This window comes from Nycticebus coucang, chromosome 2 (genome assembly GCF_027406575.1).
Source record: "Nycticebus coucang isolate mNycCou1 chromosome 2, mNycCou1.pri, whole genome shotgun sequence".
Classification (NCBI taxonomy): Eukaryota; Metazoa; Chordata; class Mammalia; order Primates; family Lorisidae; genus Nycticebus; species Nycticebus coucang.
Window position 1 is genome coordinate 134,052,283 of NC_069781.1, and position 15,556 is coordinate 134,067,838.

The 15,556-nt window shown below is 41.2% G+C and overlaps 1 protein-coding gene across 7 annotated transcripts in view; it reads left to right on the top strand.

Annotated features, from left to right (window-relative positions):
- Positions 1–15,556, top strand: part of TJP1 (tight junction protein 1) — a 274,852-nt gene that overhangs the window by 162,489 nt on the left and 96,807 nt on the right. For 2 of the 7 annotated variants that reach the window (XM_053581952.1, XM_053581954.1), the window contains exon 1: positions 7,394–7,885. The exons of the other annotated variants lie outside the window; for them this stretch is intronic. In XM_053581952.1, coding sequence (XP_053437927.1) covers positions 7,859–7,885 — 27 coding nt within the window. In that variant the 5' untranslated portion in view covers positions 7,394–7,858. Of the gene's footprint in view, positions 1–7,393; positions 7,886–15,556 lie in introns of those variants that run through there. 7 annotated transcript variants of the gene reach the window in all.

Below are 15,556 nucleotides of genomic sequence, written 5' to 3' on the forward strand. Positions count from 1 at the left end.
CATGAAGTGCTGGACCCCATTGCCCGTGAGTTCATGGCATAATAGGCAGACCAAGCTTTGTCACAGTCAAAGGAGAGGTGCCTCCCCAAGCTGCTTGAACATTTTCCCTATGAATTCATGGCATAATAGATATTAAAAATAAAAGGCTAACAGATCAGTAAACAAAATAACCTAATAAAAAAACTGGGGAAGTGATCTAATAGGTAGGGAAGTGATTATCATTTCTGTCTACCAAATAGGTAAAAATGTAAGTGATATTATCATGTGTTCATATAGTGGGAGAAAATAGGATATGTTGATCTTGTTTTCTTGGAGGGCAAGTTGACAGTATCAGTTAAAAATATTTTTTTTTATAAGTATATCCTTCAACCCAGAAAATTCCTTTTCAGATGTCTTTCCTAGAGAAACATTTACACACATGTACAAAAGGCACATATAAGAATTTTCATTGCAACATTATGATAACAGAAATCATCTTAGTTAGAAAGTCTGTCTTGCATCCATATTATACACAGAACACTAGATAGCTATTTTTAACTAATGATGTAGATTTGGTGTAAAATATTAAATAAAACAATAAATTGCGGAATAGTAAATATGTCTATCATTTGTTTCCAAAACCCCAAACCATACATTCTAATTTAAATATTTTTATCTCTTTCTCTCTTTTTATACACACACATAAATACACAGTGATCTCGAAACATATCCTCTAATTAGGTTTAAATAATAGTATTCCTAGGTAATAGGAATGAGAATGTAATGGATGTGGTCCAGTGGTATTTCAAAAGGCATGAATCTTTTACAGAAGGAGTTGGTGCCAATATTACTAGTGATATTAAAGGTGGGGGCAGGGAGGCATGCCAAAAGACCTGACCTGCATTAACAACAGGAGGGCCTAGGGTGGTGGACAGCTCTTGAGAAACTTGTCACAAACTGATAGAACACTATGTAGGTGGATTGAGAGCTGCCTATAATAATCTGGGCCAGTACAAAATGAAAATAGGAACCTTTTGTTAAAAAGCAGGAAAAAATGTCATTAAAGTTATACATAAATAAGCTTTTTTCTTTTCTTCCAAGGTCTCCATCTTGACTTGTCATATTTTTTTATTTGCTATTTAATGTTCACATTAAGAACAATTAAAAATAAAAATTACGGCCAGGCATGGTGGCTCATGCCTGTAATCCCAGAACTTTAGGAGACCAAAGCAGGGGATTGCTTAAGGCTAGAAGTTCATGACCAGGCTGGGTATCATAGCAAGACCCCATCTCTACAAATTATAATAATAAAAAAAAATAGCCAGGGCTGGGTGAGGTGGCTTATGTCTATAATCCTAGCACTGTGGGAGGCCAAGGCTAGAGAATCTTTTGAGCTTGAGAATTCAAGACCAGCCTGAGCAAGAGCAAGACCCTGACCCTGACTCTACTACAAATAGAAAAATTAGCTGGGCATTGTGGCCAGCACTATAGTCCCAGCTACTTGAGGGGGTAAGGCAGGCGCATCACCTGCGACCAAGAGTTTGAGGTTATACTGAGCTAGGATGATGCCACTGCACTAGCGTGGACAATAGAGAGACTCAAAAAAAGGCAAAAAAACGAGCCAGGTGTGGTGATGTGTACCCATAATCTAGCTCCTTGAGCCTAGGAATTTCAGCCTGGGCAGAAGAGACTCTGTCTCTATTTTTTTTTTTTAAAAAAGGTGAATTATTAGCATGAATTTTACTCTTATTTAGTGCAACCCCAGTTTTAAATGCAAATATCAGAATATTTAACTCATCTGAGGGAGTCATTGAAATTAAGCAATTTGTATTTTGTGGCTTGTCCACGGAGAATGCCTTAAACTGACTGGAAAGGACTCAGAAAGCTTGGAAAGAGAAAGAGAGATCTCATCCCCAGGCAGGGAACCAGTGCAGAGAACACTGTTGGGCCTGGGGGTGGGCAGGTAATCACAGCAGGGCGCTGTGGGTCCCAGGGCGCTGGGGTCCCATATGCATGCATGCTCTGGGTCTGATGCTTGCCTGGAGGCCCTCTTCACAACCCTCCAGACCTGGATGCCCTGCTGGGGATGAAATCTGGGGAAGGAGTTCACTGCTCCAACCCACAGCAGATGGCAACCACCAAGGATGGTTGAACCTTCACAACTGGATATGCAGATACTAGAACCTGGGCTCACCCCTACTAAGTGGGGCCTCCAGCCAGGCACCCACCAGACAGAAGATGTGCTGCCTGCCTAGGGCTCTTGTGCAGCCTAAAATGCTATGGGCATGCCCGCTCACCTCAGATCCCAGGCAGGGGCAGAAGTGTTGCTGCCAGGTCAAGACCAGCAGAGGCGTCAGAAGGTGTGGGAGCTGGCAGCCTGGAGTCCCTCCTGGGGAGGCAACAGGCCCTAAGCCTCCAGTGCATGCCTCATTTTCCCATGGAAAAACACAAATCCCAAACTAAAATCATTAAGATTCAGGATAGCATTAAACCCCAAATACAGGCTCTTCTGCACAGGGGTCCCATGCACCTGCCTGGTGCATGCCTGTTAGGGTAGCCTGGGGGTATCAGTGGATTTTTTTGTTTTTTAAAACAAGTTAGTATTTATTTATTTATTTTGCAGTTTTTGGCCAGGGTCAGGTTTGAACCCGCCACCTCGGGTATATGGGGCTGGTGCCCTACTCTTTTGAGCCACAGGCTCCGCCCAGATTTTTTGTTTCTACGTTTAAGATGGGAGATAACTACAGGAAGCTTGACTTCTGAGAGAGAGAAATCAATGGCTAGGGGTGGTGCCTGTGGGTCAAAGGAGTAGGGTGCTAGCCCCATATGCCAGAGGTGGTGGGTTCAAACCCAGCCCCAGCCAAAAACTGAAAAAAAAAAAAAAAAAAAAGAAATCGATAGCCAAAGAAAGGAGGAAGATGATGGAGAGAGAGGACACAGTGAGAGAGAGGGTCAGGGCCCTCAAGATAGGATTTACAGCCCTGGGGGTGGGGGTGGGAGTGGGGGATGGGAGGAAGAGCAGATGCTTAGGGTAGCCTGGTTGGTGTTTTGGCAAAAAGGGAAGGGAGTTTCCATTCCTTGATCTCTATTTTCTCTGTAGATTATGAGATGTTTGGTAGGCCGGGGAGGAGGTCTTGGAGAGATCACTAGGAAGGTGTAGAAGATGAGTGCGGAGGACTATGAAGAAGAGAGGACAAAATGCTCAGAGAGGAGGTGGAGCCAGCTAACCTGGCTGGATTGGATGGTCACTGATTTACCGAGTTTCCAATCTTCTTGGCAGTTTGATACTCAGGACCCTAGAAAGAGAAAGCTTCACTTTGCCCCAATGAGAGGGAAGGATGGCCCCAAAGGAGCAGTTCTTTTTAGGAATAACAATTCTTTATTCTTAACTGAATAAAAAATGATTTGAGTGCTTTAATGTCCTTTTTAAAAAATGAAATTATGTTGATGATAGTATTCTTTTTGTATTTTTTACTGTGGCAAAATGCACATAATATAAAATTTGTAAATTTAGGGATATAATTCATGTTTTTTTTTCAAAGTGTCTTTACTTTGCAAAATAAGCTTAAAATTTGGTAATCCTATGGTGTGCCCCTAAAGTGTTTTGTTTTGTTTTTCTAATTTTACTGGTCTATGAAATCCGGAAACTTGATGAACCTTAAAACATTTTTCCTCATTTAACACTGTTATGTGACTTTATGGGCAGAGGAAAATTCTGAAGCCATTTATGGAATCTTTGATGAGAGGGCATTGGAGTGAGATTAAGATTATTTTTCATTATAACGCTTTGCTAAAGTTGTTCCAGTATTTTGTATATATCCTCTTCTGTGACATTATCAAGATCCTCCCCTGCTCTGCTACAGTGCATAATACTTCCCCTTTGCATGTCAAGTGTAAATGCACAGCTCATACCAAAAATAACATAAATATGCTTTCCTAAGGATCTTTTTTGTAATGGAAACATACATATATAAAATGTAGGCACAGACATGGTTGTTCATTTGCTCACAGCTGTTTTAATAAGTGGTTCTATCTAATATTTATAAAGATTTTGCACACATAATGCTTTTTTTTCATTCTGAGCCGCAGACACCAAAAATCCCACAGGAAGTTGTCTTTGTAAGTGTTGTGGTTTTTTAGTTTCCTGTTCAGTTACATAGATGATTAGAAAGGAGATAAATCTGTGTAATCAAAAGAGATTCTTGGTTAAACACTATTGTAACTCTAAACGAGAATCTTTAATTTATCTGTATCTTCCCATATTGATCTAGAGGAATTATATTGACATGAATATATCCTGATCATTTTTTGTTGTTTAGTGGATAAACTCTTAATTGTTTAAGGTGATTCTTCGAGATTAAGCTTTATTTATTTATTTGTTTATTTATTTTTTGAGATTAAGCTTTATGTTCTCCATTTGTTATCAACCCTCTGCCCCCAAATAAACCGTAGGAATAGAGTTTTTAATTCTTGGCAACAGAGTTTTACATTTATTTTACAAATGACAAAAACTTTTTTTTGGTTATTTGGAGAAGAGGGGAAATACATTAAAAAATACTTTATACAGTGTAATTTAAATATTAAAATTACCATTGAAAAATTTCAAAGGGATACTATTATTTATTGAAAAAAAATTTTTTTTTTGAGACAGAGTCTCAAGCTGTTGCCCTGGGTAGAGTGCTGTGGCATCACGGCTCACAACAACCTCCAACTCCTGGGCTCAAGCAATTCTCTTGCCTCCACCTCCTAAGTAGCTGGGACTACAGGTGCCTGCTACAACGCCTGGCTATTTTTTTGGCTGTAGGCGTCATTGTTGTTTGGTTGGCTGGGCTGGATTTGATCCCACCAGCTCAGGTGTATGTGGCTGGCACCTTAGCCACTTGAGCCACAGGCGCCAAGCTGAAAAATTTTTTTTTATTGGGGCTTCATTGAGAATACAAGAACCGGGTTACATCGATTGCATCTGTTAGGTAAAGTCCCTCTTATAGTGTCCCACCCCTATGATAGGTTTTATTAATGTAATTTTATAGCATTATCAAGGTGAAATATTTTTGCTTGATTTCATTGTTTTAAACCATGGCAAAAGTAAAACTATAATCATATTATATTAGATCTCCAACTAATAGTGGTAATATAGCATTTAAATTGTATTTGGGGAGAATTTATAAGGGTAACTAACTTATTGAAGTGACAAATTAGAAGGGAAAATTGTTAGTACATTTGTAGCTATTATCTCTAGACTTATGTGCTATTAAAGACACCCTACCTAGGCTTGGTGGATGTGGCTCAAGGCTAAGATGCCAGCCACATACACCTGAGCTGGCAGGTTCGAATATAGCCTGGGTCCGCCAAACAACGATGGCTGCAATAAAAAATAGCTGGGAGTTGTGGCGAGTGCCTGTAGTCCCGGCTACTTGGGAGGCGGAGGCAGGAGAATCGCTTGAGCCCGAGAGTTGGAGGTTGCTGTGAGCTGCGATGCCATGGCACTCTCCCAGGAGTTGGAGGTTGCTGTGAGCTGCAATGCCACTGCACTCTATCCAGGGCAACAGCTTGAGGGTCAGTCTCAAAAAAAAAAAAATAAAAAAAAAAATAAAGGCACTATACCTAGGTCTAGGCAGGTTATAACCATTACATATATTTTTAAATGGTAGAGATAATGTGAAAGGTCTTCCATAACCACTTTTTAAAATAAAAAATACCTTTCAAGGTTTTTTTAAATGGCATTTGCTGTTAAGGAAATTTTAATCACAATTCTTAAACGATTAAATGATACTTTGTCCCAAAACAACACAATTACAACATGGCTTTAAAGCAAAATTGACTTCAACCATTTTTATCCAGCAAATAAGAAAAATCAAGTCTTGACTTGCAAAATACTCTTTTCTGTAACATTCAGATAGCTTTGGTTGCAAGATATATGGTACTGTACTTTGAAACCTTAATTGATCTTTATGTATCAATATGTAGATATTCCTTGGTTAAGATAATATAATTTTCATACAGTTGAATTCTCAGGAGAAAACCATCACCTAAAACCTGACGTTGGCTGGGCACGGTGGCTCATTCATGTAATCCCAATAGTTTGGAAGGTCAAGGTGAGGGTATCACTTGAGGCCAGCCTGGGCAATGTAGTGAGACCCAGTCTCTTGCAAAGCTGAAACAGGAGATTCTCTTGAGCCTAGGAGTTAGAGGCTGCAGTGAACTAAAAATAACCATGATGTTTATGCTTTTGTCCATTTCTGGTTTGCCTTTGGGACACTATACTAGATACTTTAAGAATATTATCATTTCATGGTACTTGTTGTGAACAGCTTTACATTTTACCAGGTGTGGACTAACAAGGCTGGCAATGGTTTCTGTCCCAAGTTCCTCCGTGTTTAGCAAGGCCTTCAGTGGTGTAAGGAAGTGTGTGCAGGGGGTGATTAAACTGGTCTATGGACTGCATGTCCTTATGCCCTTTTCTGTAGGGACAGGGTTCAGCAATGCAAAGCAGCCTGACCTATTCACTCACCAAGAATTTCAGCATTTTTTTTTCTTTCTTAGTGCCTCACTCTGTTGCCTAGGCAAGAGTGCAGCGTCCTCATCTTAACTCACTGCAATCTCAGGCTCCTGGGCTCAAGTAATCCTCACTCAACCTTCCAACAAGCTGAGACTGCAGGCACTGTCACCACGCCTGGCTTATTTTTCTACTTTGGTAGAGCGAGGTTCTCGCCCTTGCTCACGTTGGTCTTGAACTGCTGGCCTCAAGTGATTCTCCTGCCTGGGCCTCCCAAAGTGCAAAAATTACAGGCATGAGTCACTGTGCCTGGCTAATTTCAGCAATCTTGATGGGCAGAAGGAGACTCTGGAAATATACTAGGACCTAATGAGGCATGGGCCACTGTGTCACGTTCCTGGGTGCCTCTCGGTTAACCACCAGTTTAGTTAGGGCAGTTAGTTTGTCATGAACTCTGCAGAGCAGTGATTCTGACTCTGTCGGAGCCCCTCAGAGATGAAAGCCGTGATGGGCTCGACAGAAAACGTATTGTGCCTTCAGCGGAGGCGACAACGCCCAGACTCGTGGTGACAGCTGTGCCCAGTTAAGGAAACAACCGTCAAGTATTTGGTGGGCCTGCCTTTCCGGCCTCGCTCTCGCGTGGGGCTCGTCCGGCGTGGCTTGGTGAAGAGCAAGTGGACAAGTCTCTCTAGGACGTCGACAGAGCTTTGGTACACCGGGGCTTCCTCCTTAGCGGCGAATTCTGCCAGACCTTTGATAGAAACAAACAGGAAGATTCGCGCGCAGCGGAAACCACCCTCAGAATGGTTTGGATCACCGGGCCTTTCCTTCCGCGCTGGGGGCCAGACCCGGCCGCTGGCCCCGCCCCCGCAAGGCCCCGCCCCTCAGGGCCCCCGCCCACCGCCGGCCGGGCATGCTCAGTGGGCCAGGCCGGCAGGTTTGCGTGGCCGCTCAGAGTTGCCGGTGGCTGCCGAACCCGCGGACCCCGCGTCCCTGCCCGGGGAGTTCGGGTCCGGGGAAATTCGCGCGGAAGCCGGAGAGGCCGGGAGGGCGGTGGGGACGGCCGGAGGCCCCCAGTGCTGCCGAGTGGCGGGCGGGGCCGACGTGGCCAGGCTGCAAGAGCTTCGGGAGGCCGAGCGGGCGGCCGCGCTCGCAGGGAGGCGCCGGCTAGGCGCGCCCCGCCGAGAAGACCCGGGTGGGGCGGGCGCTTCCCGGACTTTTGTCCGACTTGAGTCCCCTCCCCGTGGGCCGGGCCTTTCCGGCCGCCCCTGCCCGGCTCGCTCCCGGGAGATGTTTATTTGGGCTGTGGCGTGAGGAGCGGGCGGGCCGGCGGCGCGGAGTTTCGGGTCCGAGGAGCCTCGCGCGGCGTTGGAGAGAGACAAGATGTCCGCCAGGGCCGCGTCCGCCAAGGTGAGCGCCGCCGGGGCCGCCGGAGCCGAGCCGGGCCGGGCCGGGCGATCGCAGCGGCCGCCGGCGTCGGGCCCGCGCCTCGCCCTTCCCCGCTGGCGGCGGCCGGGGCGCCGGGGCGGGTTGGGCTGGCCGGGGGCTGCGGCCGCTCGAGCCCCTTGGGCGGGGTTGGCGCTGGGCTGCGGGGCGCGGAGCCGCCGTCCCGGGCAGGTGCATCGCGGGCGGCGCTGCCGCCTGTCTCTGACTCGCGGCGGGCGGGGACGCGCAACAGGTCTGGCGTCCGGGAACTCCGCGGCGGCGAGGCGATCTGGGGTCCGGCGTGAGGGCCGCCCCCGGCGGGAGTGGTTGGTCCCGGCGAAACCGCGTGCAGTTTCGGTCTGATGTCACTGCCCGCGGTGCGCGCGCGGCTGGGGGAGGCTTCAGAACGCTCAGCCTGGGAGCGGGAGGAGGTCGGGCTTTTATTCATGATGTGTTAGTTATTTCAGGTAACTTTGAAAAAAATAACCTCTTAACACTTCTTAATAAATTAGTGAGTTAAACTTTCAGAAGTAGCACAAAATAGTCCTGCATGTGAACAGTAAGATGAGCTCTTAGAATGCCAGTTAGTAGATTTGCGGGCTCAAGCAGAGTCAACCCTGCTGCTGTCAGTTTCCCGGTGTCCTCTGAGTGTAGGCTGTTTGCTTAGCGCTTTGAAAGTAATTTGCACATAACATTAACAAGCTAAAAATCAACGAAGATCCTCCCCTTTTGTACATTTTCGTATTTTTCATCATACAGCAGTATTTGCTCTTTCAAACAGTTACAGGAATACAAAAATGTGAAGAGTAAAAATCACTCCTTTGGGGAAAAAAAACAATCATTACTTCATACAGTATGGAGAAACAGCAGGTAGTGGTCTGATAACATTTATTTTGGTTTGAAATGCTTAATTCATAGCATTTAGGAGCAGGGATAGTAAGCTTCTGAAGTTTTCTGAACTCTCAGGACCCTGTTTGCTGGCTGGCAGAAGTTAGCAGTAACATTTAACAGTGAATAGATTCTTTCAAGGAATACACAGTATTCTTTAAGAACAACTTAATTTGCATCTTTTTAATCTTTTATTGATGAACAATCTAACAGTAAAAATTGACTCAAAGATTTAGAATAAACGGCAAATTTTTGCTTTGGTTTTAAAATAAGTTCCATCATTTTCCTTTTCTGTGGTTTCCTTTCCTTGGAGAAAAGGCTTTGTTTCCATATCCCACTGAATGTCACTTTGTTCTGGTCCTGAAGTGTGATCTCTGGTACTTGATATGCAAGACAACACACTTTTAAAAGATTATTTCAAGTATGGAGGGAAAGAAGTTTTCCATAGATTGTGATAGTAAGAGTCAGATGGAGGTAGTGCTTTTCCTGAGTTATAATATTGAGGTTTTATGGAATATTGAAAAGCGTTACTAGTTAATTATTAACCTTGTAGGGACATTTGCATTCTTAAATATTTACTAGTAAAATACTACTTGAAAGCTTAGTTTTAAAAATACTATATTATAGAGCAACTTTAAAATCTTACATAGGGAAGATAGGCTGTAAATGAAATAATACTCAGTGACCCGTTTCCTCTAAGTCGCATAAGGTGATTGAAATGCTTGCTAAGAGCCAGGCTGTCCTCAATATATATGATGGTTTTGTTTCTCCCACTCCTCTCAGTTAAAAAAAAAAAAACAACAACAAACAATTTTGCAGCTTGCTTTTTGTTTTTAGCATAGTAGTTTGTAGAACTCTTGTCTCAGTCGATTCTTTTGATTCTGTATTCTTTGTAATGGTTGAATAGTTTTCCATCCCATGAAAATGCTACATTTCAGGTCATTGCCTTATAGATACACTTTTAGTTGTTTCCAGGATTCTGCTGTTGGAATAGTAGCCTTATATTCCTTTATGTCAAATTGTGAAAAATGGAGTTGCTGGGTTAGAGGGTATGTGCAGTTTATATTTTGAGGTACACCACTAAATCTTTATTCAAAAAGACTCTGCTAGGAATAAACATAACAGATGTTTGTGAGCTACTTAAATCTGACTGAACAATATAAAATCTAAATAAAATAAATAAGATGAAACAATATTCTTTCTGAATGGGAAGAGTCACTATTGTAAATTGACCCATTTCCCCCAAGTTGACATATAAATATAATAGAATTCCAAATATAACAGAATTCCAGGGTGGTATTGTAGAACATTGGACATATTGATAAGAAAATATTGGAAAAATAAGCCTGATCTGTTATAAAATAACAGTAATTTAAAGCAGTGTATCATCAGTTCAGTGGTAGACAGTGGCACCACAGAGTCCAGAAACACTCAAGCATTTGTGAGATTTTTAAAACTGTTAACATTTTTTCAAGATTTTATTCACTGAGAACTAGAAGAGCTCAGGAAATCTCACCCCAAAATATTACCCTTTGGTATATAAAAAGTATTTTGAACTCCATGTATGAGGTTATAGTAATTATGACTATCAGTATTTAATGTATGTCAGGTATTGATCTAAGAGCTTAATTAATTTAATTCTCACGGTAACAATGAAGTGAGCTCTACTATTGTCTCTGCTTTATGAATGAAGAAACTGAAACATACATAAAGTAACTTGCCTAAGTTCACTTAGCCAGCAAGAGAGAAAAGAATGAATATATGATAAACTATGTAGATTATTGGGAAAGAATGGCTTATTCAGTAAATACTTTTAGGACTTTTGGTTATTCTTTTGTGTGTGTTTTATGCCTTATAGGTCCTGCCCCCTACAAATTCAAATTAATTGCTTGAAAATTAAATGCTTGAAAAAGAGCAAATAGAGCAAGTACAGTAAATCATAAAAATCTAGGGAAAATGTAAGATACTTTAAAAAAATACACACACACACACACTTTGGTTGGAAAAGACTTCTCTCATGATACCAAAGAAGTAATAAAGGGGGGGAAAAGGGTTTTACATGTGTGATACGCATCTGAATTTGCAATCAAAATTTTGTTTTCTAGTGAGCCTGATACACAGTTATCAAAAATTGAAAACAGTTTGGAGAGTGGTTCTCTGTCTCACCAAAGAATTGTTTCGTTATGTAAGAAAATGTTGAGGAACATTTTCATTGGTTGAATCACAGAAAAGTGGCTGAAGGAAGTTGCAGTGACTTCTGAATTTTCTTTTTTTTTTGTAGAGACAGAGTCTCACTGTACCGCCCTCGGTAGAGTGCCGTGGTGTCACATGGCTCACAGCAACCTCTAACTCTTGGGCTTACGCAATTCTCTTGCCTCAGCCTCCCCAGCAGCTGGGACTACAGGCGCCCGCCACAACGCCCGGTTATTTTTTTTATTATTATTATTTTGTTGTTGTTGTTGTTGTTGCAGTTTGGCCGGGGCTGGGTTTGAGCTGTTTCCCGTTAGAGGAAGCAGTAAAATTCAGCTTAAGGTTATGGTGTTATATACATTTATTATATTTTGTTGCATACATAAATGTTTTTGTTAAGTCTCAGTAGTAGTATTTCATTTTCCTGTAGCTATCTCTGTAATTATAGGGCGCCAACCCCATATGCTGGAGGTGGCGGGTTCATGCCCTGCCCCAGCCAAAAACTGCAAAAAAAAGAAAATGATTACACTGTGTTTGCCATTGACCTGCACGATTCTCAGGGATGGATTTATTGTATCCAGTCAGGCACAGTGAGCTTTTCGTATAGCTGAATATTTTTTGAGAATTAAAAACAGCAGAAAGTAGCCAAGTTAATGAATAAAATTGATTACTTAATCAGTCATTACAGACAGGGATTATTTTCTGAGTGACTTACGAGGTAGCTTTAATTTTGGTAGTTACTGATCAGTGGGTTTTTTTTTTTTTTTTGTATCATACTGCTTTAAAAGTAAAAAGCTCACTGTGCTTCATGAGAAGTCACTTGCTTTTGTCTGCCAACTTTTAATGATCTTGTGTAGTAATTTTTCATGTTGGTGTGTTTGGCGTTTTACATGCTCATGGCTAAAGCTGTAATTTATGTAGTTGACTGAAAATCCTAACTGTATTTACAACTCATTTATTTTAGGAAAGGTTTTTAAGACAGTTACTTTTCAAATTACACAGTGCTTTTTCTCCCTGGTTATATCTTGGCCGAAATTACATTGCTGTATCGGAAAGACCCTCTTTGCTTTCATTAGTTTCTTTAACACTGGTGTTTTCATGTTAGGAATTTGTAAAGTTTTATTTCATATGAAAAGAAGACTTAGGCTGCCCATTGGTGGTGGTGTGTGAGAGTGGAGAGCCATCCACACCAACAGATAATGAACTGAAACAAGTGGGGGGTTCTTGAAGGTTGTAATGTGGTATATATAGTTCTCCTGTCTGTTCAATTTGAAGGGAAATAATTACAGTAGTTCCACTCCCCCCCCCCATTGTGGAAACAGTGTCTGACTCTGACTTTTACTTGCTCTTGAATCTTTTTTCTATTTACAGACCAAACATAAACTCATAAACTCAGTACAGTTCTAAGAATTAAACTGCTAAGGAAAATGTCTTTAATAGTTTAGGTGAGATTTTTGGAAATGTAACCCTATTTCTTGACATAGCCCTGATATGATTACAGTTCAAAGAGTCTAACTGCACATTCTCTTGTGGTGCCACCACCCTCAACTCCCCACTCCCAACTCCCTGACCCCCGCTCCTTACTCCCCACACCCTATTTCCCACCTCTCTCTCCCCACTCAGTTTAGACCTGGGACTCAGCACTGTAGTTGAACGCTGTAGTAACTGAAGACAGACTAGTGGAGTAAGCAAAGTTATTGTTTATTAGCAAAATGTTGATCATATGTTAAATAAAATGAAAGGATAGCTTATGTCTGAAATGATATTCCTGAAATATTTGACTGGAACGTTCTTTGAACTCCGAATTTTAAAAACCAATCTTGAAAAACCCTATTGTTTTAAAAATGTTTAATCTTGCAGAAAGAGACGTTAGGATAGTTTACAAATCTTAAAGTTAATCCTATAAAGTTGGCATATCACAGTATTTCCTGTATTAGCCAGCAATAAAAATAGGCCTTTTGCTATCTCTGACCTAGTGTGCTTTTTATTTATTTATTGCAGAGAAGATTGGCGTCGGATTGCGCCTTTATGGGTTAGCCGGGTGCTTTATTTCCATTCTTCTTGAACAGATAAATTCTTAATAATGGGGAGTATGTGGAGAGTATATAGGTAGGGAGTTACATTTTATGTCCTAAAAATGGGTAAAAATAAACTGACGTTGAATGGTCAGTTATACCACAGAGCCCTGCGTTAGATCATAGGAACACCAATGTTGCCACCTTGTACCTTAAACACATCATTGAAGTGTAATAACAAAGTCCTGACTGTTCCACATGTAGTGTTTGATGCTGAATTTCTGGCGCCCCTTCCTTTGGGACAGATCTAAAGATAAGGCTTTTATTAGTCTGTTTTCCAGGGATGTTTCATTTGTCTGCCCAGTTGTTCTGTGCAGGCAGAATACTGGGAAGTGGGTTCCCTGGTGAATGACCTCAGTCGCTCTAGTGTCTCATGCCCAGAAAAGGAGCTAATATTACTTTCTGTGGATACCAGTCAGGAACATAAGATCAGCCTATAACTGGTATAATTTAAAAAATTTTTTGATTTATTGAGTTTTTTTTGTTTGTTTCATTTTTTTAAAACAATTGTACATGTCCAAAGATCAAAAAGTTCATTTTTCTTCTTGGTTAGAAATTATCATTCTTTTGGAATTGTCACTAGTATCTTTGGGGGTGGTACAACAGTTTCTAATAATTGAGTATCACAAATAAAACGATTTAAGATTAGCACACTTAATTCAGCATATGATTTTAAAATCTGGGATACTGGTAATGACTAATTTTCTTTGGTTAGCACAACAAATTTAATTGAGTAAATTTTGTTTGCATCTGTGTCCTCCCGAAGCTTGTAGTTTTCAACTGCTGCATACTTTAATGATCAGTAGTTAAATGTGTGACTCTTTTAAGATTTGCATTGTTTATTCTGAAAAAATAAATATGAGTGAATTGATGGTCACCCTGTAATCCAGCAGCGTTCTCGTGTGCTTTCTTGGTTGGGAGAGTTGGCAGAGTTGTATCTGGAGCCTGGGCTTTCTGTTTTTCACAAGAGTTTTTGCATTTTTTTTCTTGTTAATTGTTTTTAATATTTGTTTGAATTGAATCGGATATGGCTGTGTGAGTGTTTTTTGCATGGGTTTGGTATGAAGAATGTGTCAATAGGAGAGAAAGATTAAAAATTATAAAGTAATCGTAATTTACTTACAAACAACTTCTCCAATATACTAAAATGGAGAATGGATGCTATGGTAACTGTTACTGTTGCATTTAGGGTCTAATAAGATGTGAAATACGTAACAATTTGGATTCTTAAAACTTTTTTATATTCAACCTATATTTATTACACCTGGTATCATACCTGGTACTGTTGAAGGTGCTGGGAATAGAACAGTGAACACATTGTTGTACTGATGTGGGTAGACAGCAACAAATAAAATACTACATGTGATGATTAGTGCTAGAATCTCTCACGTGCCGTTTCTGGGTCATGACTGCCCTGTAAGATTACATCTACTTTGTCTTACGTGATAGCTATTTTCTAGTTCATGCATTCTATAAACACTGTAGTTTTGCTGATCTCTGAACTTTGCACAGACAGAATATTCCGGTGTGGACTCTGTTGTCTACAGCTTCTTTTGCTCAGTTTGGGTAGCTGCAGTTCATGAGTTTTCATTGTATTCACAGCTTCAGAGTGTTCCATTGTGTGAGGGCTTACTGCCATGTTAGCTTTGGGAAAAAACAGTTTCAATTTGACTTCCTTGGCTTTTTGGAGAGAAATACTATATACATCTGTCTGTCTGAGGGACAAAAATTAGATAAATGTTATTAACCAGTCACTGGAGTTCTGACCACTGTGTGGAAGGGGCTAAGCTGCGAATCAGTCTTGATTTTGAAGACCTTTTGTGACTATGATCTTAAATACACTATACTGAAGTGTGTTTTAGTAGAGGGTCACTTAACCTGGCTGATCACATCACCAGAAGCCACAGTTCGGAGTGATAGGTTCCTTGAACAAAAATAAACAAAAACAATTCTGCTTTTTGAAATACAATTGCAGGGAACCTTTTCCAGTAGCACCAGGTGAAGGAACTAAACAGAGAAAAGTGTTTGAATATTTAATTAAACAAAGATGTTCTAACCTGTATGTATGTATGTATTTTGATGCTGTATCACCTATAAAATTAGAAGACAGGGACGATGGCAAGTAGATTTACATTTTGGTTGTAAATGTGAGCAATGTGTTCAGGGTAAACAGTAGCTCCTAGTACTGAGAGTGGCTTCGTGTTGCACACTGAGGATTAACCCATTTAAACTTCAGTGAGGTACTTCTGTCAGGTACTACTATTATCTCTGTTTTACAGGTGAGGGATCTGAGGTTAAATTTACTTGCTAATCACACAGGTACTTAATCATTTTATAACTCATACATGTGCACCCTTATACATTCACGTATTCTAAATGAGCGTCAGGGAGAAGATCGTGGAATGGTGTCAGGTGAGTATCAGATCAGACAAACAGCATGAATCATGAAAGCCAGAGAGGGTTCTGTGGCAGGTGGAGAGCTGGTGCTGGCTCTTAAAAGAAG